General features: G+C 40.6%; 1 protein-coding gene across 1 annotated transcript; it reads left to right on the top strand.

The window, feature by feature from the left end:
* Nucleotides 1–68: 68 nt before the first annotated feature.
* On the top strand, nucleotides 69–15,839 carry PABPC1 (poly(A) binding protein cytoplasmic 1). The gene is made up of 15 exons (XM_059864761.1): nucleotides 69–771; nucleotides 5,240–5,433; nucleotides 5,526–5,641; nucleotides 7,339–7,478; nucleotides 8,716–8,810; nucleotides 10,330–10,467; nucleotides 10,564–10,659; nucleotides 11,084–11,356; nucleotides 11,544–11,637; nucleotides 11,804–11,914; nucleotides 12,885–13,039; nucleotides 13,469–13,553; nucleotides 13,720–13,850; nucleotides 14,142–14,237; nucleotides 15,399–15,839. Exons 1-14 carry the CDS (start codon nucleotides 579–581, stop codon nucleotides 14,232–14,234), a joined length of 1,914 nt encoding a protein of 637 aa, XP_059720744.1. The 5' UTR covers nucleotides 69–578; the 3' UTR covers nucleotides 14,235–14,237; nucleotides 15,399–15,839.
* Nucleotides 15,840–22,857: the final 7,018 nt, after the last annotated feature.

Raw genomic sequence — 22,857 nt, 5'->3', positions numbered from 1 at the left:
GCGGTGCGCGCGGCGCCGTGCGTGGCGCGCCGCGCGGCGGGGGCGGGGGGGCGGGGCGGGTATATATAGAGCGCGGCCGGGGCGGCGGCCGCCCCCTTGTCCCCCGGCCGCCGTCGGAGCTGTGTGCGCAGTGCGTGTGCTCCGGACCACCCGGACACGCCGGCCCGGCCCCGCAGCACCATTTATTACTAAAAAAATATTTAAAAAAGCCAAAAAAAATCCAAAAATCTTAAAAAACCTTTTAAAAAAATAACCCTCTTTCCTCATCCAACCTTCCCGACAACCTTTCTGCAAACGGCCGGTTTGATATAAAATAACCCGGTGAAGCGAAGTCCCCGGACCCGGCGCAGCCGAGAGGAGACACACAGCGAGCCCGACCCCGCCGAGCGCAGCACCCGCCGCCGCCAGCTCCACCCGGCCCGCACGGCGCGACCCGACCCCCGCCCGCTCATCCGCCGCACCCGCCGCAGCCGTTGAGTCTGAGCCGGCCCCGTGCCGCCTTCGCCGGCCCCGCTCGCACCGACCGCCGCGGCCTCCGCCTCGTCAGCGCCCCCCCCGCGCCGGGAGACGGCGGCAGGATGAACCCCAGCGCCCCCAGCTACCCCATGGCCTCGCTCTACGTGGGGGACCTGCACCCCGACGTGACCGAGGCCATGCTCTACGAGAAGTTCAGCCCGGCCGGGCCCATCCTCTCCATCCGCGTCTGCAGGGACATGATCACCCGCCGCTCGCTCGGATACGCCTATGTCAACTTCCAGCAGCCCGCCGACGGTGAGTGCCGGGCCGCGGGCGCCGGCGGAGCCATGTTTGTCCCCTGCCCCCCGCCCCGGCCGCCGCCCCGCATCCATTTTGCTGCCCGGGACGGGGCGGACCCGGCTGGGCGCGGGGGGAAGTTGGCGGTGGGGCCGCCGCTTACGCGCGGCCCGGGCCGCCCGCGCCTCGTGGCGGCCGGAGAAGCGGGGGGGAGGCGCTTCCGCGCATCGAGAGCGGCCGCAGGGCTCCGGTGATGGGCGGGGGAGCGCCCGGGGAGCCCCGGTGGCCCGGCGGGGCTGCCCCCGCTGCCGGGGAGGGGATTGCGGATGAGTGTGCGGGCGGCTCTTCATGTCCGTCCGAGATGAAGGGTAGCTTGGGGAACACATCGCAGTCATTAGCACCTTTTAATAACCGCGCAGGAGCTGGGTGTGTGTGAGTGCGTGGTTAAGAGGCCGGGAGAAGGAAGTAGGACGCACCAGCGTGGCTGGGTAGTTTCACAGGCGTCCAGGCCGAAGCGTTTGTTAAAACACCATGGCAGGTCTGTCACGTGCATGGAGGACATGAAACTACTCGGGCCTCCTTGTGCTTTTTCCTTATGTAGCTGGAGCCCGAGCTCTGCTCTCATTCGTGTCTCTTCGCAGTAAATTCTCTGACATTGTTTCTCCCAAGCCGCGTTTTTATGAAACTTGTTTTTTCATGAAGTGTTTTCATGCTGCTTCTCCAAAGTTATATCGGTAAAGAAACTTTCTCTGCAGTTCTGGTCATGTTGGGAAACACAGTGTGATCCATTTGAAGGGTGTTTCACTAAACCTACTGTAACTGGTTTTAGATTTTGTGGAGTCCAATTACAAAAAAAGTAATTGGCCATCTAGAAGATAAGTGATTTCAAATACAGTTAAGTAAACAGTTTTCCATTAAAATGATTTTATTTTCAAGTATATGAAAGTGAGATACTTATATTACAAACATTCCAAGCAATTAGATTTAACTGGCTTTCAGAGTTAGTTTTAGCATACAGCCATTATCAGATCAGACTTTGGTGTACCGATGGTATCTATGTACGTAGTAAAAGTTACTGCCTCATCTTCTTAATAGGCAGATACTCCACCTGTTATCAGCTCTCTCAGTTCAGAGAGCTTTTGATTTATTCAGCCATGCTTTAGGATGAGACGATTTGAATGCTTGTTTTGACATCTTTGCTTTCATTAAATAAAAATGTCTGGTACAGTTTCTCAGAAAAATAATGGGTTAGCGCAGGTCAGTACAGGGATATAATAATGTCAGGATATAAGGTGAAGGTGATTTAAGTGCTACTTCTCCTTCGTATTGATAGAGTTCCATAAGGGCTGACTTTGTCATTAGTTGTGCAACCAGTGCATTTTGTGACTTGGTTTGTAATTTGTCAAATGTGGGAACAAATAGAGCTTTTTCACCTGAGCAGTGTTTAATTCAGATTTTCAATATGCCTCTTAGAAAGATGCTGTTACTCCAAATGTTGTAAGTGTTTTTCAGGCTTTGGGAGACATACATATTTTAGTTTATAACTAGTCCAGTTCAGCTAAAAGTATTTCTTGTCTTTATCAAGCCTGCATTTGGCACATATCTGGAAGCAGGTGTTTAAAATACAGTTTAAAAGTATTGCAAGATTATACTTATTCAAGATTTTCAGAATTTTATATTCTTGGCAAATACCTAGAAAGCATTTGCTGGGGGCTTTATGCAGGCTTTTTAATGTTGATTTACAGAAACCTTTAAATAAGAGTTTTGAAGATGAATGGTTATTCTTACAATCATCCAAACTAGCTACTTTTTATTGGTTTGGTCAAATTTTTAGCTACATCTCAGTCTATGCCTATTAAACAGCAGGTAACAACTACCTTGGGTTTTTAAAAATAGCTTTGAAGGTGTGCTTGACATCACCAGCTGTAAGTAAAGGAGGAATCTCAAAGCTCTTCTAAAAACTAATTAGGCCTGATGACACATGTGTGAGGTATGCACACATGTCAAGAGTTGTGACTTTTCTGAATTTGAGTCATAATCTGGAGTAAAACTCGGGCAATCTTGTTTAATCACTAAACTGGAAACATTCTTGAGTAATCTGAAACTGCCTTAGAATCCTTTGGATTGTTAGAATGGTTATGTTTCCAGAGGTTTTTTGTTTCATAGGTACTGCTGTTTACCTTTAGCACAGGTTGGCATTAAGTGTATATTCTGAGTGATTTTGAAATTGTTCAAGTGGACTGTCCAGTTGCTCACGACTAAAATGGGAGCTGGTGAGTCATTGAGCGAGAGCTCCAGCAGAATCAGCAGAAGTACAGCCCGGGTAGGTGTGTCCATTGGTAACAAGTTCGCTGCTGAACGGAGCTGCCTCCTGCACCTGGCACAGCCTTTTATGACTGAAATGTAATGGAAGTGAGCCAGTTTCACTCCTTGGGAATTTTAATGAGAGTAGCTTGTACCTCGTTGTAGATGGAGTCGTGGAATGACAATGTGGTGTCGATTCAGCAGAAAAACTTTATTTTCTTGCATTTCTGCTCCAAAGGAGAGATGAGGAGAGCTGTTGAAGTTTCCATGATGTCCATCTGGAGAAATTGTGCTGGTCTAAGACACAGGCTCACTATTTGTTAAGAGTGGTAATGTTTGCAAAGGACCCATGGGCTCTCTTTCAGTCAAATGGATGGGAAATGTCTAGGAACACACATTTTTAAGGAGTGTCAGGATTATTCTAGATGCAATTAGCATGAATTAGAAAAGCCTCTTTTCAAGTAAAGGAAGCCCTGTTACTACTTCTGGAAATAATGAACTGTTTGTTGCTGGCACATCTCTTGGTGCTGGCAGTAATAATTCCAGTGACTTCCAGGGCAGTAGTGAAGTCTTAGAAGTTTCTACTGTGGCCAGTCTGATATCCACAGGTTTTTTTTTTTCTTTTTTTCTTTTATGGTTTTTATTTCATCTCTCCCCCCCCCTCCCCCTTTTTGTAGTATAGAGCAAATGATTTTTATTTCTCATTAGCACAATCTAGGTTGCTTTCTCTCTCCTGCTTAATTTTTATTAACTTATTAGAAGACTGGCATCTAATTTTTGTGGCTTCAGTTTAAATAAGTTGCTGATTTGCTACTGTCATGTGAATATGGTAATAGTATCAATGATCTTTTCCCCTCTTAAAATGTTAGATGTCCAGCTCTTTGTATATCTTTCAGAGAATATAATTGTAAAATTTATTTGTAATCTGAAAATGTCACAAGAAAGGATATAGAACATGGTATATCAGCTGAATTCCAGGCTCACTGCAAATTGCCTTTGGCCACAGCATGCAACAATATAGCTCAAGACAAATGCAGCACTTAAAGAACAAAAACATTAAATAAGGGTTTTCACAATGTGATTGGCCCTTGGTCCTCCCAAAAAAATGTTAACTGACACGGTTGCTGTATTTAAACTATCACTAAGCTGATTTCAGTCTTGTTAACATCATATTGTTTTGATATTTGCAAATTACGGTGAAGCGAGTTAGTACCCATGGGTGTGACTTCAGGTATTTATTGGGACTTTTTTCAGTGTTCTTCCAGACTTACAGGAACAGAGATGAAAAGGAACTGCTGTACTTGAGAACTATTGCTCTTTTGTGCTTAAATACACAAGATGAGTTGTAACATCACAGAGATGTCTTGTGGCTTTGAAGAGACATGTGAAAAATGAGCAAGTCTTGATACTTCCCCATCTAAATACACAAGAAATTTTACATCAGGATTTGAAAAGTTAGTTATGGAGTTCTACTGGAAAAACTACTCCATTGGAGTAACAAAACCTGGTTTACATTATCCTGGTTTTCTGTTTTAATGCTTGCTCCTTCATTGAGCTCATATGTATTTCATTGTGAGCTTTTAAAATATATGTATAATTTCAGATTTTCTAAACTAAGTGCCAGTTTTGAATCTCTTTGAACTGTCTCTTACTCAGAATTTCATTACAGATCTTTTTGGTCACTGAAGAAGTTCTGTGGAATAACTGCTTGAATAAGGCTTGAATGTCTGTCTAGCAAAGAAATTTTGTCAGTTTAGGGATATTGGTGTTGTAGATGTTCTTTTATTAATATTTGCAAAAGGCCTCATTAGGTACAAGCAGTACCCCTAAAAGCATTTTCATTGACACAATATGCATCTGTGTGATCTGGGAGAAACCACTGATTTTCACAAATGCTAAAACCTTCTAACAGCTGCCACTTGCTGTTTTTTCTCCTGTCACTGTAGCATCTTTTCACAGATCTAGTCTTATGGACTAATGAGATTTCTGCAGCTTTTGCTGATGAGTTTTTGCCAGTTCTTCCTTGCATACAGCAGAGTACACTGGAGGCTTGGGTTTGCAGCTTGGTGATGGTGCTGGACTTGAAATAATAAAAATATTAGTAAGCATTGTACTTCAGCTGGTATTTGTATGCTTATTAAGATAACTAGCATTTCCTACTAACTCCATAATGTTTTTCCAGCTGAACGAGCTTTGGACACCATGAACTTCGATGTCATTAAAGGCAAACCAGTGCGCATCATGTGGTCTCAGCGCGATCCATCTCTGCGCAAAAGCGGTGTAGGAAACATCTTCATCAAAAACCTGGACAAATCAATTGATAACAAAGCTTTGTATGATACATTTTCTGCTTTTGGGAACATCCTGTCTTGTAAGGTTAGTGGAAAATAAAATGTATTGACACACAAACTCCTCAGTTTATGCTGGAAACATTCCACGGGTATTACAACAAGGTTTTTCATTAATAGGTGGTGTGTGATGAAAATGGATCCAAGGGTTATGGATTTGTGCATTTTGAGACACAAGAAGCTGCAGAAAGAGCTATTGAAAAAATGAATGGTATGCTGCTTAATGACCGCAAAGTGTAAGTACATAAATAAGTATTTGGGGATCAGTAAACTGAAATTCATTATAGGGCAGACAAAGATTTAAAAGCTTACCTAGGAAAGAAAGGTTTTTTTGAAAATTTCTAATTTTAAGTAGTAGAGTTTTAGTGCTAGGAATTTTAAGAATTTTATCACCTGCTTGTTCTGGAGTCAGTCTAAGTTCAAAAAGACAAATAATGGACTCCAGAGGGGAAAAAAAAAATAATCACTGTATTAATTGTCTTACAAGCCAATACTGTAATGAGTGAGGATTTGGGATCTTCCCTGGTTTTCTGATCTTATTGGTCTGAGATAAAATACAATTCACTGAGCATTCTGAATAATGCATCCTTTATAAGAGTTGCGAAATAAGTGTATTATCCATATTTTGGAGTCAGCTGATACTTGGCACTGAAGGGTGCTTACTTGGCACTAAAGAGTGGTCAGATTAGACTAATATTTTTGTGTGAATGTCTGTTAATAGGCATATCAAGCGAGTAGAAAATAAAACTTAAAGACATGTAATGTTTTAATCATTATCACTATTCTACATTGTAGGAAAAAATGTTATTTGGCAACTTTAATAATATTTAGGCTGGGAGAGTGGATGTGATTCACAGCTATGCCTAAGGGATCATTATGGTGTTTGGTAAAATTGCAAAATAACATCTTTCTAGGTACTTAGGAGGGTTTGGAAAAAGGATAACAGAAATCAGCATCAGTTTACTGTCATGGATTATTTTAATATGTAGAAATGGATGGATCAAGACACAGGGAAAACATATATTTTGAAACTTTAGATTTCCTGCTTGTTCTGTTCTTGACTAACATACTGTAGATGTTTTTATTCGGCATCCATTGTTATACAACTTTAAATTAGTAAAAATGGTCAACGTGCAGTCATAAGGGCCCAGGAGTAAAATATATCATGAGAGTTAATTTTGCTTTGAATTTCTATTCAGACTAGTCTTTTAGAAATCAATTAGAGCACTTCACTATCAAAATCTGCTGAACACATTGCACTTCTATTCTTACTATACTTGATTGCTATAAATTAGGTGAAATTGTCAAAGTTTAAAAATTACTGAGGTACTGTATGCTGCTGTATTGCATTTGCCAAATTCATGACTATAAAGTTAGAGCCTACAATAAAATTTGAAAGTAGGGGTTTGCTACAGTCAGAAATCAGTGTCAGCCATGTACAGTCTGTGCTAGGGCATGTCCTTGGGCTGCAGAATGTTGTTTCCAGGTTCTGCTTGTTTTCTGCCAGTATGAACTAACCATTGGTGTTCCCAGCCAATTTGCAGCAGTATTTGACTTAAGAGCAAGTTGAGCTATTTATTTCACTATGCCTAAAAACCAAGTCTTTGATACAGGCTGGAGAGGTGTGCAAGGGGGCGGGGGGCAGTTAGTTAAATAGCTCTTGTTGTCAAAGGCTGTTTTTATAAGAGTGAACAATCTCACCAATGGCTTGAAAGCATTTTGTTGCCTTGTAAATGGGATAAAGATGCTGGTGTAGCAAAGAACAGTGGAGTTTTTCTTTGAGTTTTATCCTAAATATTTTATCTAAAGAATTTCATACCTGTAGTGAACGAGACTGATTAGGAATAAAATACAATGCCTGAGGATTAAAGTAAATTTTTAAACCTTGAGACACTTGCTTTAATCTGTATGACTCTGTTCTTCCTGCAACCAGATTTGTTGGAAGGTTTAAATCCCGCAAGGAACGTGAGGCAGAGCTTGGAGCCAGAGCAAAAGAATTCACCAATGTTTACATCAAAAATTTTGGAGAAGACATGGATGATGAGAGACTTAAGGAACTCTTTGGCAAGTTTGGTAATGTCTTAATGTTTATATAAACACAAGTGAACTTCAATTTACTACATGTATCTTATCTGTACAGTGCCTTGAAATACAAGAAATCAGGGCTGTCTGATATTGATGTAGAAATGTAGTAAAGGTTACTGAAAAGTTGGTACTTAATTCCAGTTTCAGATTCAAAAGTGCAGTAATATCTGAATTTTAAATAGGTAGAATATCATATTTAATCCTGCCATGAGAACTGTTTTCAGTAATCTGGAAGTAGTGTGTCTATGGGTTCTGCAGTGTTCTCTGGTTTGGTACAGATTGATTTTATAAATGCACCTACATCATGTGTGACTAATGAATTTGCTACTGCTTTCATTGACCTGCAAACTTACCTCTGTTATTCAGTTGCGTTGTGGTGGTTGACCTAATAGAAAATTATAAGGAACTCTGCCAGCACCAAGCTATGAGATTCTGCCTTGATCCTCAGTTACGCACAGGGCAAAATTATGGGGGACATGTGACCGTGAGGTAGTAATGTATATGATGTGTTACCATCAAAATAGGAAATGGCACATCCCTTAATGCCATTAGAGGTTCTTCACCTTTTATTTTCAATCTCACCTTTTTTTTAATTAATTTTCTTTCCTGTATGCTTTTACTGTTCTCTACGTTCTGTACGTAAAGCAAGGGAAAGCCTTGTGCAAGAGATACTCTGTAGCAGCCTTAAACAGCACGAACAGGAAATTCCTATCTGCTCTTCAAGTATCTATGGTTGAAACAGTAGCGAATTTAGCTGCTACAGCTAAATTGGCTACTTCCAATTGAGTCTGTGAACTGCAGTTTTTCAGAGGTCATGAAATTGCTGAACTAGGATGGCCTTTCACCAGGATAAATAGTGAAATGTATACCTAATTGCAAGGCCTTCCTCTGGCTTTTTCAGTACCTGCTTCAAAGCATGGAAGCACTAATACTTTTCAAGTGTCGTAATTTTTAATGACGAAACAAATTTTATTCACTTTCTTTCACTTTAAGGTGAAATTTTGGTTGAAAACACATTAGAAAAGAAATTCAGCCATAATGACTGAAGTTCACCAGGGCAAATTATTAATTTCATATTAATGGATGACATTTACTTGATACTATTAGTGCAGGAGTCCTTTGTAATACAAGTAAAATAAACTAAACATTATCTTCTAAAGAGAATGTTCAAAAGATGAGAAGAATACACTGTCTATGAAGCCTAAGTATTTCATTCTTTTTTTAGGTCCTGCTCTAAGTGTGAAAGTTATGACTGATGAGAGTGGAAAATCCAAAGGCTTTGGCTTCGTTAGTTTTGAAAGACATGAAGATGCCCAAAAAGTAAGCTTTTGGACTTAATTTTAGTAATCCTGTAACTGAGACCCAAATAATATGTTTCATTGAGGGATTAAATTTTTTTAATTGGTCGACACTGCAAAGAGATGCTCACTTCCTAAATTACTTAGCAGAGTTTCTGTCATTTAGAATGCTTTCCTATGAGCAAATGTCAGTTGGTCTGAGAAGTCTGTTAAGTCAAGATACTCTGGTAATGCTGGAACTAGTGTAGAAATGGGGAATCTTGAATAATTTTAAAGCCTGTTGTAGTTGGGCCTAAAGGTCTCAGTGATATTTGCACTCTTGCAGACTGAGCAATATACAACATAGTAAATTACTACATCTCTGAATCATTGCGTCCAGTTAGGTTGCACAAAATGTTTGTGCCTTTCTGCCTTCTGCACAGAAGGCAGAAAGAATTGTGTTTTCTGTGAAGTCAGCAGGAAAGCTATTAGTTTTATAAAGCATGTTTGGCATAACTGTGAGAAAATAGTCATAGAGCCCTGTAATGTAGCTTTTACTCTGAGGAGTAACTTTGGAAAAAGGGTCCTTTTTATTTGTGTACGTGTCTATATCATGCCAGTATGCTGTATGACTTAATTTTTTGTCAACTGGTTGCTTTGATATGTCAGTTTACTGTGACAGAGGGACATAGCATCAGGGAAAAAATGCAGTACAGAACAAAGTTTGCTTTTCAAAAGGCATTATGGTGATTTGTCAGTACTGCAAGTGTACAAGCGAGAGATTAGAACAAATCCTGTCTGTCTTTAGAACATCTTCATTTTTCAGTCTTGCATACATTAATTGATGAATAGTTTCTCTTACTGTAGTCAGAATCACATGTTGGGTGTTTTAAATAATATAAAATTCCAGTATCTCTGTAAAAATGTCTAATGGCATTGATTATAAACATATACAATAAACTGGTGACTTCTGGTTTTAAATTAATTGAGTAAATACATGCCAGAGTTTTTACATCTGAAGAGTTGTAACTCAAAATAGTATGAAGGGAAGAAGTTCACATTTTCTTACTTCTAATTATTTCCTTAAAGAAAGACGAAAAATGAAAAAAAAATGTTGTATGTATCATCTGTAGCTTAACATTTAGTATAGAAAGATCTGGTAGATATTACAGTTTCAGGTGTTACTTTTAAAGACAGAACTAGGTAAATTTAAGATTTTCAAATTTATTTGCTTACTCTTTGCTTTTTTCTGCCATTAGCAAGATAAGGCTGGAGAAATAGTTCTTGCAACTTTGGTTTTTTCCTCCAGCTTCATATAAAAAAAAGTGGTTTGCATCTCTTGTGACTTGTCTTCAACAAGACAGAAGCATACTTGGAAGCTGTTTTCATGTTACCATAAGTGAGGAAATCTTGGGGTATTTTGTTTCAATTAGTGGTGTTTTCAGATGGATTAGCTCTTTTTCTAGACTCCTTGTGTAGATTTTTAATTTGAATTGCATATTTTGTGTGTCTGAAAAATGCTGGAATACAAAGCACTGCTAACTTGTCGTTTGTCAATGAAGGCTGTAGATGAAATGAATGGGAAAGAGCTCAATGGAAAACAAATCTATGTTGGCCGGGCTCAGAAAAAGGTGGAAAGACAGACGGAGCTGAAGCGCAAGTTTGAACAAATGAAGCAGGACAGGATCACCAGATACCAGGTTCAGTTTTAAATCAAGAGAGCTAACTCTGTTATATGGTGTTCTGAGATTTACACAGAGCAATTGCTTTTAAAAATAACTTGCCTGTTTTCTTAGGGTGTAAACCTTTACGTGAAAAATCTTGATGATGGGATTGATGATGAGCGTCTCCGAAAAGAGTTCTCCCCATTTGGTACCATCACGAGTGCAAAGGTAAAGTTCATAAATTGTGCTCGTCTGTTCTCTGAAAGTGAGTGTAGTGATCTGTCACCAAAGAAAAGTTAATTTCATTCAGTAACTGATGGGACCCACTGTAAATGTGGGCATCAGCTTTCTTGATTATTGTACATGTCATGTTAAACACCATATGATCATCCTTTCTTGAAATAAAGTAAGTAGTGAGACTAGTGTGAGAAAAATTACATCTTTCAGTGCATTGTTGTGCTCATTATTTAATGAGATTTTTGCCTCTATTTGGGTAACAGCTATATATTACACAATAATACTCATTTATATCAAACGCTCAGTTAAACAAACCTGTGCTCTCACTTCTAATAAGCTGAAACAAGAAACTCATGCAAGTTGAATAGGTGTGACACAGAAGGCTTAGTTTTAAGACTAAATTTTGTACTGACAGGTGATGATGGAAGGTGGCCGCAGCAAAGGATTTGGATTTGTATGCTTTTCGTCACCAGAAGAAGCCACCAAAGCAGTCACAGAAATGAATGGTAGAATTGTGGCTACTAAACCATTATATGTAGCTCTAGCCCAGCGTAAAGAGGAGCGCCAAGCTCATCTCACCAACCAGTACATGCAGAGGATGGCAAGTGTAAGGGCAGTACCTAATCCTGTAATCAACCCCTACCAGCCAGCACCTCCTTCAGGATACTTCATGGCAGCTATTCCTCAGGTACGTGTGGAGATGAGTAACTGAGTATATTTTGTATTGCATAAAATCTGCTTAGATATAACAGTAAATAGAACTGTTAGCATGTGTCTGTGATTTCAGCACTTTAATCTCTTAGTGGGAGGGTGCTGGACTGTTCAGCATGCCCTTCACAGACAACAAAGTTAAGTGATGTTGTTGTGTTTGGCAGACTCAGAACCGTGCTGCGTACTATCCTACTAATCAACTCGCTCAACTTGCTAGACCTAGTCCTCGCTGGACTGCTCAGGGTGCCAGACCTCATCGTAAGTCACTTCTTTACATCTTTCCAGTGATTGCTGTAAACTCTATAGCATTTACCTTTGCACTTTCAGATAGATTTTCATGGCATTGCTGTATTGGTCTTCTGTTTGTCATGTTGTCATCACTCAGTGTTTCAGCATGTAACAGTATATTTCTTCTAAACCATAGCATTCCAAAACATGCCTGGTGCGATCCGCCCAGCAGCACCCAGACCACCGTTCAGTACCATGAGACCAGCTTCTTCCCAGGTTCCACGAGTCATGTCAACGCAGCGTGTTGGTGAGTTTGATTTGTGCAAACTTTTAAGTATTGGACTTCCATTCCTATTTTGCTTTTTCAGCAAAATAAACATTTGTAAGTTTATTATCACATGTGATATTCCTAATGAATAAGCTAATATCACCTTCTAGTAATTGCTTTAAATACTGTCCCAGCAAAGACTCCAGTTGTAATACCCATCTCTTCAGGATGAAGCACTTGTGTGCACTTCAGTAATACTGTAAGGTGGCTTCTCTCATTTCTAAACATAGTGCAGCAATTGTAATAATAGGTTGCATGTAGAAATATTGAGATGATACATTTTTAGCTCTTACTAATTTTTTTTATATTTTACATATACATATTTTATTATTGTGAGTCAGTATAATGACTGCAAAATCTGCACATCACTGAATGAACCAGAATTGACTGTAGTCATTGAATGGTTTGGGTTGGAAGGAGCATTAAAGCTCATGTATTTCAGCCCCCATGCCAGAGGCAGGGGACCCTCCACTAGACCAGGGTACTCAGAGCCCCATCCAGGCTGATCTTGCACATCTCCAAGGATGGGGAGTCCACAGCCTCTCTGAAGGCGTAATTCTCCCAGAATGTATCAGACAGCCATTTACTTCCTAAAAGTATCTTTTTTAGAATGACTGACATAATATGCTCAGGAAATCAAATGTCCTTTAGCTTATAATGAAATTATAATAATACTCAAACAAAATGGATTTTTTTATCACAAATCTTTTTCCAGTAGCATGTAAAAAGGGCAGTTCATGAATGAAGTGACTGGAAATGAGCATCCAGTAAATTTCAAGGTTTGAAGCTTTGTATGTGACTAGTGATGTGACAGTTGACAATACTACTAAGATGAATCTATAACACAATACCTAAATTAGATATTTGATTCAAGTTGGTTTGTCGGGCAAAATAATAATAATTATAATAATAATTATTCACACCTGGAATTCTGTTACTATTTTTTCAGCTAATACATCAACACAAACGATGGGTCCACGTCCTGCAGCAGCAGCCACTGCGGCCACTCCTGCCGTGCGCACAGTACCACAGTACAAATACGCTGCAGGTGTTCGCAATCCCCAGCAGCACCTCAACACGCAGCCGCAGGTTGCTATGCAGCAGGTACATATGTGCTCTGGGGAGCTGCTCCCTGCTTTTACTCGTGTTCTTTGCAGAGGAAGGTGGTGAGCTAATGGGAGGGCACTTCAGGCTCTGTATCATGGCAGTAGAGTGGAAGCACTAGGGAGTTAAATATATTTGAAGTTTACCTGGGACAGGATGTGATCCCATGTTGCTTTGTTCTTTTCAGTTTCCTCATACCTTAGCCTAAATTCTTGTGTTTGCTCCTCAGTGGAGCAGTTTCTAATAATTTTCAGCACCATCACTCAGCTCTAACCAGTAATATTTGATTAAATAGGCATAGTTGTTAATTTGTTCGATGTTTCTGACACTGTAGGCATTGTGTATGCTAAGTTGTGAAATACCGGCTGTTTGAAGCTGCACCTAATTATGAGCCAGGGTTTCATTTTCAAATGTTAAATTAATTTTCAGCCTGCTGTCCATGTGCAAGGTCAGGAACCCTTGACTGCTTCCATGTTGGCTTCTGCCCCTCCACAAGAACAAAAGCAGATGTTAGGTACGTACATGATACCTTTCTCTATGCATTGTAGCAGAAGGACAGTTAAAGTACACTTTTTCAAACTTTAAATGCAGAGTAAATGGTTTTAGCAATAAACAAGTTTGTTTCCCTTATCCCTTAAATTTAGGCTGGGTTTGTCCTTGACTAACTTTCTTCTTTCTAGGTGAACGTCTATTCCCCCTTATTCAAAGCATGCACCCTACTCTGGCGGGTAAGATCACTGGTATGTTGCTGGAGATTGACAACTCTGAACTCCTCCACATGCTCGAGTCTCCTGAGTCTCTTCGTTCGAAGGTGGGTGAACTTTAGCCTTGCACTGGTTCTGTAGGTGGTCAAGTCTACACTGATCTAACAGTTGTTCGTGCTGGCACAGTGGAGTAACAGCAGTGCAGTTTTGGCTCAGGGCAAGAGTGTCCTCTTTCAGAGGGTGACAGTGACTTACATTGCATGAACTGGAATGGTAATGTTCTCATTTTTCTTTTCAACAACATAGTCATTATCTATATGCATAATTTCCACTGCTTTATTAACTTAAATATACAAAAATTGCTGATCTTCCCTTAATTTTTCATTTGTGCTTAACAGGTTGATGAAGCTGTAGCCGTACTACAAGCCCACCAAGCTAAAGAGGCTGCTCAAAAGGCAGTTAATAATCCCACTGGGGTTCCAAGTGTTTAATAAGTAAGTTTGGCCACTGTAGTTCCATAGGTTGACTAAGGCAAGTGTTTGGTCCATGGCCTTGCAAGCAGCATGTGTCCAGGCTCTGTGTCATGTGCAGCCAGAGGAAGTAACAGCTATGATAAACAAGCTTCTGTGCTCTCTTGGTTAGCAAAAGCTACTGACATGTCATTGTTTCTAGCAACACATGTAGCTGGAGTTAGCTCTAGGCATGTGTGCAAAAATGGGCAGTTCTGTCAAATGCTGCTATTCATACTATTGAGAGCAACTTGTGGAATTGAAATAAGCTTAAAATGATACTCCAACCCCCTTTTTTCTTAGAAATTAAAGAGCTTATTTATACTGTAGTTTGTATATACTTACCAAATTCTAAAATTGTCTAGTAAGTGAAAATTAAACTGTATATTGTCTAGTAAGTGAAAATTAAACTGTATATTGTCTTGACTTATTTAATATCAGTTAGAATTGTGGGTTTTCTTCATTGCTTTCTCTGAGGTTGGTATCTTAACTGTGCATGACAGAGGCAAATGGTGGTACTTTAACAATTGTGACAGGGGAAAAACGTGAAGTTGAGGATAAAAAGGAATCTATTAGCTCTTCTGTCTAGTTAGGTTTTGCCTGTGAACTTGCTTTCCACATTTGTAGCTATCATTTGAAGGTCCCTGATTTAATATTTGATCATATAACATTTTCATTTTGGAGGAAGAATTTGAGTCATGATTTTTACACATTTCTGTTTCTGGAGATAAGTGCTAAATAGGTTGTCTCTCCTAAACTAAGATGCCCATACTTTGAGACCATTACTGCATCTGCTCCATGATGTTTTAGTAACTGGAAATTGAAAATCCTGCTAGGGTAGCTTATTTGATGAGCCTCGAGTAGAGGTGCCTGCAGTCAATCACAGTAGCATTGTGCTTAAAACAGTGCTGAGGGACTGTCCAGTTCTAGAGTAAGTGTTGTCTTGCCAAGGATCAGATTTTTTAATACTTTTGTGTCCCCTAAAAAGTGGGAGGACTCTGATATTCTGTTTCTAAAGAACTTTGGTATCATTGAAACAATGAAAGCGCAGAGTGCTGCTTGGTGTACAGTAGAGAAAATATGTCAAAAAACATACCAAGTGCTGCTTTTGTTTTAAAACATTAAAAACGTTGTTTTTTTTCACAGAGCTATCCGGGACTACAATCTAGAACTTCGCTTCACCGAAGAAAAAAAAATCTAAACATGGAAAAACTATTAAATATTGAGAAAAACATTGCAAAATATAAAATAAATAAAAAAAGGAAAGGAAACTTTGAAGCTTACGTACAGAGCAACGCCAGGGCTAGCAAAACAGATGCTAGTCCTAGATTACTTATTGATTTAAAATTTAAAAAAAAATAGTAAAATAAAAAATACAAATTAATGTTTTATAAACCCAGGGGAAAAGAATTTTCAGCACAGTACAAAAATTTAAAGCATTCCTTTCTTTAATTTTGTAATTCTTTACTGTGGAAAAGCTCAGATTATCACCACTGTTTTAGTTGACAGTGAGAATTGATAGCTGAGCAAAGAAACATAATTTGGATTATAAAATTCTTGGTTTAATAAAAATTCCTTAAACACTGACTTACTTGTGATGGTTTCTTTTGTACAGTGTGCTTTTCATAAGCTTGTCATCCAGAATGCCGAGTTAGAATCCCACTCTATAGTATGGTTTGCAATGGATTGTAGAGAAGATAAGACTACACCTGTAGACTGTCATCTAAATAATAGAAGTGAAGGGAGGGGGGTACTGTTTGGATTTTTTTAATAACTTGCCACTGGATGTGTATCTTTTCTAGTGCACAATAGCACAGAAATATTTCTGTCTTCACTCAGGGCTGATGGGGTCTTCAAGTCAGCTTGTGTCCCTAAAGGGGGTTTGCAATGGCCAATGGCACTAAAGTGAGAAAAGGCAGCACTAACACATGAGCTGTTTCATTTGCTACAGAACCATATTAAGGTTGGGAGTTTTGTAGGATTAATACTTAAATGCTTAATCAAGCTAAGTGTTAAATGCATGAACAAGAGAAGCAGTAAAATTGCTTTTGTTGTAAAACAAACTTTCACTGTGTCAATTAGCAAATACACTGAAGCTTGTCCATCCACAGATGGATGGATTATTCTACAGTTACTGCCTTGCTTTTTTGTTTTCCCCTTTCTGCAGACCTGTGGAATAAAAAAGTATTTTCTACCCAGTTTAGCCCATAATTGGCTCTATAAGTTGCTTTTTCAAAATTGATAATGCAAAAGGAGAAATGAAGCAGTGAAAGTGGCATGTCCTGCTTTTACAAAGAAGAGGGTAAAACCTGGCAGGCTGGGGTGGAGAAGAAGCACAAAGATCTGTTAATCATGGAGGAAGGCACGACCAGTAGCCGCTGCAATCCACTGGGTTTCAGTTACTATATGTAAAGAATACAGATTCTATGGAGTTCACAAGAAAGGGTTAGTTTGTTCTGGAAGTCTCTGAAATCTGTGTTGTTTGGTGGGAATGCCAGTGTTCTCTGATCTCTTGTTGCAGTCAAAGCCCTTTAGTATGCTTTCTGAAGTCCTCCAAAAGACAGTTCAGGAGCCCCCTTATTTTTCCCCACTTGCAAAAGAGAAAATTTCAGGTTTTCTATTACAGAATTTGAGAAATAAGCCTAGCATAATGAGGTGAAATTGGTCTGGTGTAAATGGAATCTAATTAAAATCCATTGGTGTAAAAAGCATTAGGTTAAACTTAGGTAATTCGTACACTCAGTCCCGTCCTGAGGGCAGCAGACTGGGATAGTCTTTAATTTGTAGTCTTGCTGAGGTATGTGACTAGAATTAAGAATTTTTGAAATTGGGTGGTAAATCCTACAAAAGAGGCAGTTCAAGCAAAAGATGTACATGGTAAGAGGCTGAATGTATAACCTTGATTTTATTTAGTGTCAACTATAAAGCATTTAAACTTTGGAGAAAGTTTTAATGACCTAAAAATACTTAGCGCCATAATGGGAGTGCTGAAGAATCTGATGATATCAAAGGTTTAATGGAAGATCTAAAGGATATTACAAAAACCTATTTTCAGGATAGCAAGAAAATAAGAGGCCCCCTCACTTCTGCTTGTTTTCCTAGATAAGTTGTGTGTTCTGTGAGTCGGCTGGTATTGACCAAACAGATCTTTGTTTTGTAAGAATGAGCAAGTCATTTAACATCTTGCCAATGGTGTAGCTGAAAAGGAGAACAGGAAGTCTCTGAGTTTATACAACACTTCTGTAGGTGTGTCATGCACTAGCATCTGCACCAGCATGAAATAGTGGGTAACTTCTGTGATGGAAGGAAACAGCAAGGCAATTCTGCTGAGGTGATTATGACAGCCTAAGAAAACAAAGCCATAGGTTGATTTGGTTTATTTCTTCACAGTCTTGCTTACATGGTAATTCCCTGCTGTATACTACAGATGCCTATTCAGTAAATGTCTTCTACTTAATTTCTAAATCTTAAAGAGGGCAAACAAGGCATTTATTAGTGCCTCTACCAATGCATCTTTGGAGCACTACTGTAAAATAATGCAGCATGCAGAAAAATCAACTGTAGAGAAGTGTTCCTTTGAGTTAATAGGCAGCCTGAGTGGTAGGCACTTCCTGCTGCCACACGTTCCCTCTAGAATGTGTCGGAGGCTTACCCTGATCCTCTGCACCCTGCAGCCAGCCGGTGCTAAGCTGATTTTGCTGGATCCTCTGGCATTCCTTAAGTCCTTCTGGGTCTTCCGTTCTGACCACAGTAAACACTTTAGAGTTTAGCAGCAGCCAAAAGCCTGCCTGTGAAGTTGGTAGTGATTTGAATGAATGAATGAATGAATGGTATTATATTTGCCATCCACTTTCCCAAGCAGGACATGACTTTATGAGCAACTAAATCAAAGGTTTGGTGCAGAGGTAATCTGGATTGCCCACATTCTTTTTGCTGTTCTGCTGAAGTCCAGGGAATTCAGAGTTCACTGGGTCCAGGGGAGGAGGGGGCAGGGGCTGGAAGTTAAGATGTTCTAGAGCCTGGCAATGTCTTTTTGCCAGTTTGTGCTAATTAGATATCTACCCTTGAATAAATGGTGTCAGTCCTTGCATCTTGAGCATCCTTCTTGGTAACATTCTTAATGATTGTGATGGACAACTGGATGTTCAAAGGTAGCCACTCAACATCTTGAGTTCGGAATCTTGGCAAAAAGATTTCCTGAAATCTACATTCAGTAGACATATTTGTGCTTTGGATAACTGGAAAAAAATCTAAAACAACTTACAATTTGTATTTTTTTACAATATAATTTGTATTTTTTTTCAATATGTTTAGGAGTTGTGGTCCAAACTAAAATGCTAGAGAGAGCTGCAGTTCTTGGGAGTCCAATTCTCCCTAGACTTTTGTAGTTATATGTGAGTCCATGTGGTATGACTACCTCACTGCAAGAAAGCTTTTACTCTCACTTTCCTTCTACAGGACATGGTCAATGAGAAAGAGTAGCTGTATGGAAACCAAAATGCACTTGGAGGGGTTACAAGTCCTTAGGATATTGCATTTGAAGTGAATACAAATTTAAAACAAATGTTTCCAGCTACACTAAGAACACAAAGTGCACATGTAGTTAGAACTTGGGCAACAAGAGCCCAAGGAAGAGTATTTTCAAAAAAGTAATTTGAGCTATAGATGTCTCACTTGTATTGGGATTGAAAGTAATCTTAAGGAAAAAAAAAGAATTGACAAGCTAGGCCACCATAATGGCCCTTTTGTACATTAAGTACCAAGAGAAGTACATTTGGCAAATGGTCTCCTGTTTCCCATGTCACCTGCTAAGGAAACATCCGTAATCCTGTCATGTTCCAACTGGCTCTAGCTGGCCAGACGTCTGTACTTTTTTATAGCTCTGAGCACGTTTTAAAATATACCACGTGATTCCTGAGTATTCAAAAACCAAAAATGATGCCCCAGGTAGGCTAGATGGCTGTGTCACATTTCATTTAGCTGGGGCCTTGGGTTACATGTGTTCTAGGTTAAACCTGAAGTCACCAGATGACATCAAACAGAGATTACACTTCAAAAGGTGGGCCTCAAGCATATTATGTTGTCATGTCTGTGAATGGAAGCTTACCTAATTTCCACTGCTAGAGATTTGCCACTTGTAGCTATGTCTTGGAGAAAAAAGGAGGGGATGGACAGCAATGGCAGAGGATGGGCTCCTCAGGGCTGATGCCAGTAGCCTTCCCACTGGGGACAGGGAGGCAGAACTGGTGCACTTGTAAATGATAAAACTTCTAAATTTTTTTAATGTAACTGTAGTCAGGGGATTGTTCATCTTCACCTCAGGAAAAGGAGAATTGGAGTTTCTCTTCAAACTACTCTGTTCACCAATGCTGGGTGAGGTGAGGCCTGATGAGTTTAACATCTACAGCTGGGGAGTAGCCACAAGATACACAGGAGATAAATATTAACAAACAACACCCCATGGTGTGGTCGGAGACACCTGGTCTGGGAAAAGATTGATAAGAGAGACACAGAATGAAGGACCATCATTCTATTAACATCAAAGGCAAAGGGATCAGTAACCAATAGGAGATTGAATGCTAAGAATTGTATAACTTAGGACCAATGAATGAGAATTCCTTTGGGTTTTATGTATAAATGTGTGAAAAGTTTGGTAAAGAACTATGTGTGATGGAGTGATTTTCAGTGCAGAACCCGGGTATGTGTGGATGAAATTATTTCTATTACACATCCTGGCCAGAATAATGTAATGCTAATTCTCTAACACTAAGATATTGTTGGAGAGTTTGTTTTTCCTGCAGTTTCAGTGACACGCTCACCTTTGCTTCCCCCCAAAACCGTGTCTCCAGCAGTGACATGTGGGTATTATAGAACAGCAACAGAGCCACACCATGTCCCCACCCTGCAATCAGGACACCACCAAAATTAGCTCAGTTTCCCCTCTTGTAGTTTTCAGGAACCAGATTTAGACAGATGAGAAGAAACCAGCAACCTAGAATGACAAAAGCAGAAAATTTATGTGACCTGGAGCATAGATCTTTCCTCTGTCTTCCTATACCTCACATTTTTCCATTAAACTCATTCTGCAGGTGCTTAACCTCCCAGATTACAAAAGTGGAGATATGGATTGGCAAAATGTCTTGGGATACAAACACGGATACACGCAGCAGCCTTGCTCAGGAGTGGAAGAAAAGCTCTTCCAGAGCTCCTCAGAGTGTAAGGAGCCTCATCTCCCTGGTACACCTGAGCAACTGTGACACCAAGGCTACAAAGCTGGCTTTGTAAGAAGATTGTTGTGGGGGTGCTCCTGAAGTCACTGGACTGGTTGCATTTGGCTGCACAGATGAAAAATAAAAACAAGTCAAGTTATCAAACACATTATACAATTTTATTTTACTTTTCTACACTTCATTCAAAATGCCTACAGTTAATCCTGTTTCTTGAAAAATATGTATAAGCCTTATTTTACTGGAAAGGAGTTTTCCCTAGGTCATCCTGTCAATCACAGCCTTCTCAAAGCAATTTTCTTCCTCTGAAAAGGGGCCTTTTAGTGAGGCCAGCATAACATGCTCACATCAGGCCCTCAGTTGCAGGGCAGGTGCTGCAGAGGCATAATTTCCCTGTTAATGAGCTCATTCCAGATCTTCCACAAGAAGCAGTGCTTTTTGTCTGTCTACATGGACTTTCACATGAGAAGACCCAGCCCTGCAGTGCCTTTCCCTCAAGGGTGCTAGAAACAGGGGAAAGCAAGCTGTGAAAAACAGCAAAAATAAATCACCCTTATTGTCTGGGAATTAGCCATAAATGAAAGTCCCAGGCCAGAGATGGATGTACCATTTTAACTTGACCTCCAGTGAGGTACTTTGTGAAAAAGGATTTAGCTTTCTTAACAAACCTGCTGTGTACCCCTTTCGCCAGATGGTTGCTGGTTCATGTTCCTTGAGAAATAGTGAATTACTATCACTTCATAATGAATTACCACTTCGTAGGCTCTTTCCTCGAGCTATTCTGAACTCCCTCTCTGCCCGGCCCCAGCGCTTCAGTGCCCGTGTCACCCGGCGGGCGCGGTCTGAGGGAGCGGTCCGAGGGAGCGGTCGGAGGAAAAGCTTTGAGGGAGAGGTCTGAGGGTCTGAGGGAGCGGTCTAAGGGAAACGTCTTAGGGAGCGGTCGGAGGGAGCAGTCTCAGGGCCCGGCCGGAGGGCCCGGTCTGAGGGCGCGGTGCTGCTGCTGCTGGGCCGCAGCAGGCCCGGTGTGCGCGGAGGGACTCCTGCTCTGCAGGGCGCTGCACGGGTAAAAGTGAAATCCAGCAGCGACTGAGAGGCAGAACGGGGAAAAAAACCCCCTTGTGGCAGAAGGGTATGGTAAGGCGGCTAAATGGGAAACACTGGCCAAGCAGCAGCAGCTGTTGGCTCCAAGTGCCTCTTTTCCTTGGCCTCTGGGAGAGAGGTGCAGCTGCTCAATTTTGGTCATTAATCCCATGAACAACTCTGGAAAGTTTGTGGAGGTTAGTCTCAGCAAATTGCAGAGTTGATTGCAGAATTTTTTTTGACAAGCTGGGGGTTAACCAAGTGTTGGATTTTGAATTGCCTAAGTTGATACCTCAGGAGTGACCCTTTCCACACAGAGTTACAAAACAGCTGGAACACAGGCTTGAAGTATTCCAAAGAATAGCAGAGCCTCAGAGAATAATGTATGGCCCCAGGCAACAGAAGTGGATGATTTCAGGGTGAATCTTCCTGTTTATTTCTACTTCTGCTTCGTTCCTTGTTGAGTTGCCTGTGTCCTTTTGCCCTCTATCCTTCCTCTGGATTTCTTAGCAAAGTGAAGGGGAGCATGTGATGCTGAGCTTGTCTGTGAAAGCAGAGTGTCTGTCAGCCTTCTCTTTGTTAACCTTCTCTTTGCTCTCTGGCTGGCCTTTGCCAGTCCTTGGCTCCAAGCAAAATCTCTCCTGGCTTTTCTGTAAGTCTGGAAGCACACTATTATCCTTTCTGAGCAGCATAATTTTACCTCACCAGCCCTATTTTAGGGCCCTTTTTGGTGAACACTTATGCTGGTGGCCTAGGTAGGTGGTTCTCTTGGCAATTTTCTTGCTGTGCTCCTTGTTGCAGTGACAGGACCACTCTGAAGCAGTTTTTCAGCCAGTAAACCTGGATGGGTATCAATCCATCTCTCCCAACTCTGTGTGACTGCACAAACAGTTGGAGAAGCACAGTTAAAAGGTAGATGAGTCACAGCAGGGCTGCCATGAGAATCAATGTTTGCTGAGGTGTGCCCTTGGAGTTGCAGCTCTGCAATTCTGCTCCCTGTGGGACCTCTCACAGTAGTATTTTGCTTTGGTTAATGGAGTATTTTGGATAACCTTTGGTTAATGGAGCATTTTGGATAACCTATCTGAACTAATAAATCAGCTTACACATTTGCTTCTATTTTTAAAAGGCCTACTGTTTCTTGCTCAACAGGTTTTAACATCATTAGTGCTCTCAGCAAAATTCTTCCCTTCTCTGCATCTCTGGTAACTGAGAATTTGCCTCCTGCTGGTCTTTAGAACTTGTTAGTTGATTTTTTGTTTTCAATTCCTTCATTCCTGCTGTTGGTAGCTCCCACA

The sequence above is a fragment of the Haemorhous mexicanus genome, chromosome 1 (genome assembly GCF_027477595.1).
Source record: "Haemorhous mexicanus isolate bHaeMex1 chromosome 1, bHaeMex1.pri, whole genome shotgun sequence".
Classification (NCBI taxonomy): domain Eukaryota; kingdom Metazoa; phylum Chordata; class Aves; order Passeriformes; family Fringillidae; genus Haemorhous; species Haemorhous mexicanus.
Note: the sequence above shows the minus strand (reverse complement) of the source record. Positions and strands in the feature narration are given on the sequence as shown.

Bases quoted from the DNA above. Each gene is read 5' to 3' on its own strand.
- PABPC1 (XM_059864761.1), top strand. From the start codon at position 579: ATGAACCCCAGCGCCCCCAGCTACCCCATGGCCTCGCTCTACGTGGGG. The intron at 11,915-12,884 runs GTGAGTTTGATT...CTATTTTTTCAG, and splicing joins CATGTCAACGCAGCGTGTTG to CTAATACATCAACACAAACG. The intron at 13,040-13,468 runs GTACATATGTGC...ATTAATTTTCAG, and splicing joins CGCAGGTTGCTATGCAGCAG to CCTGCTGTCCATGTGCAAGG.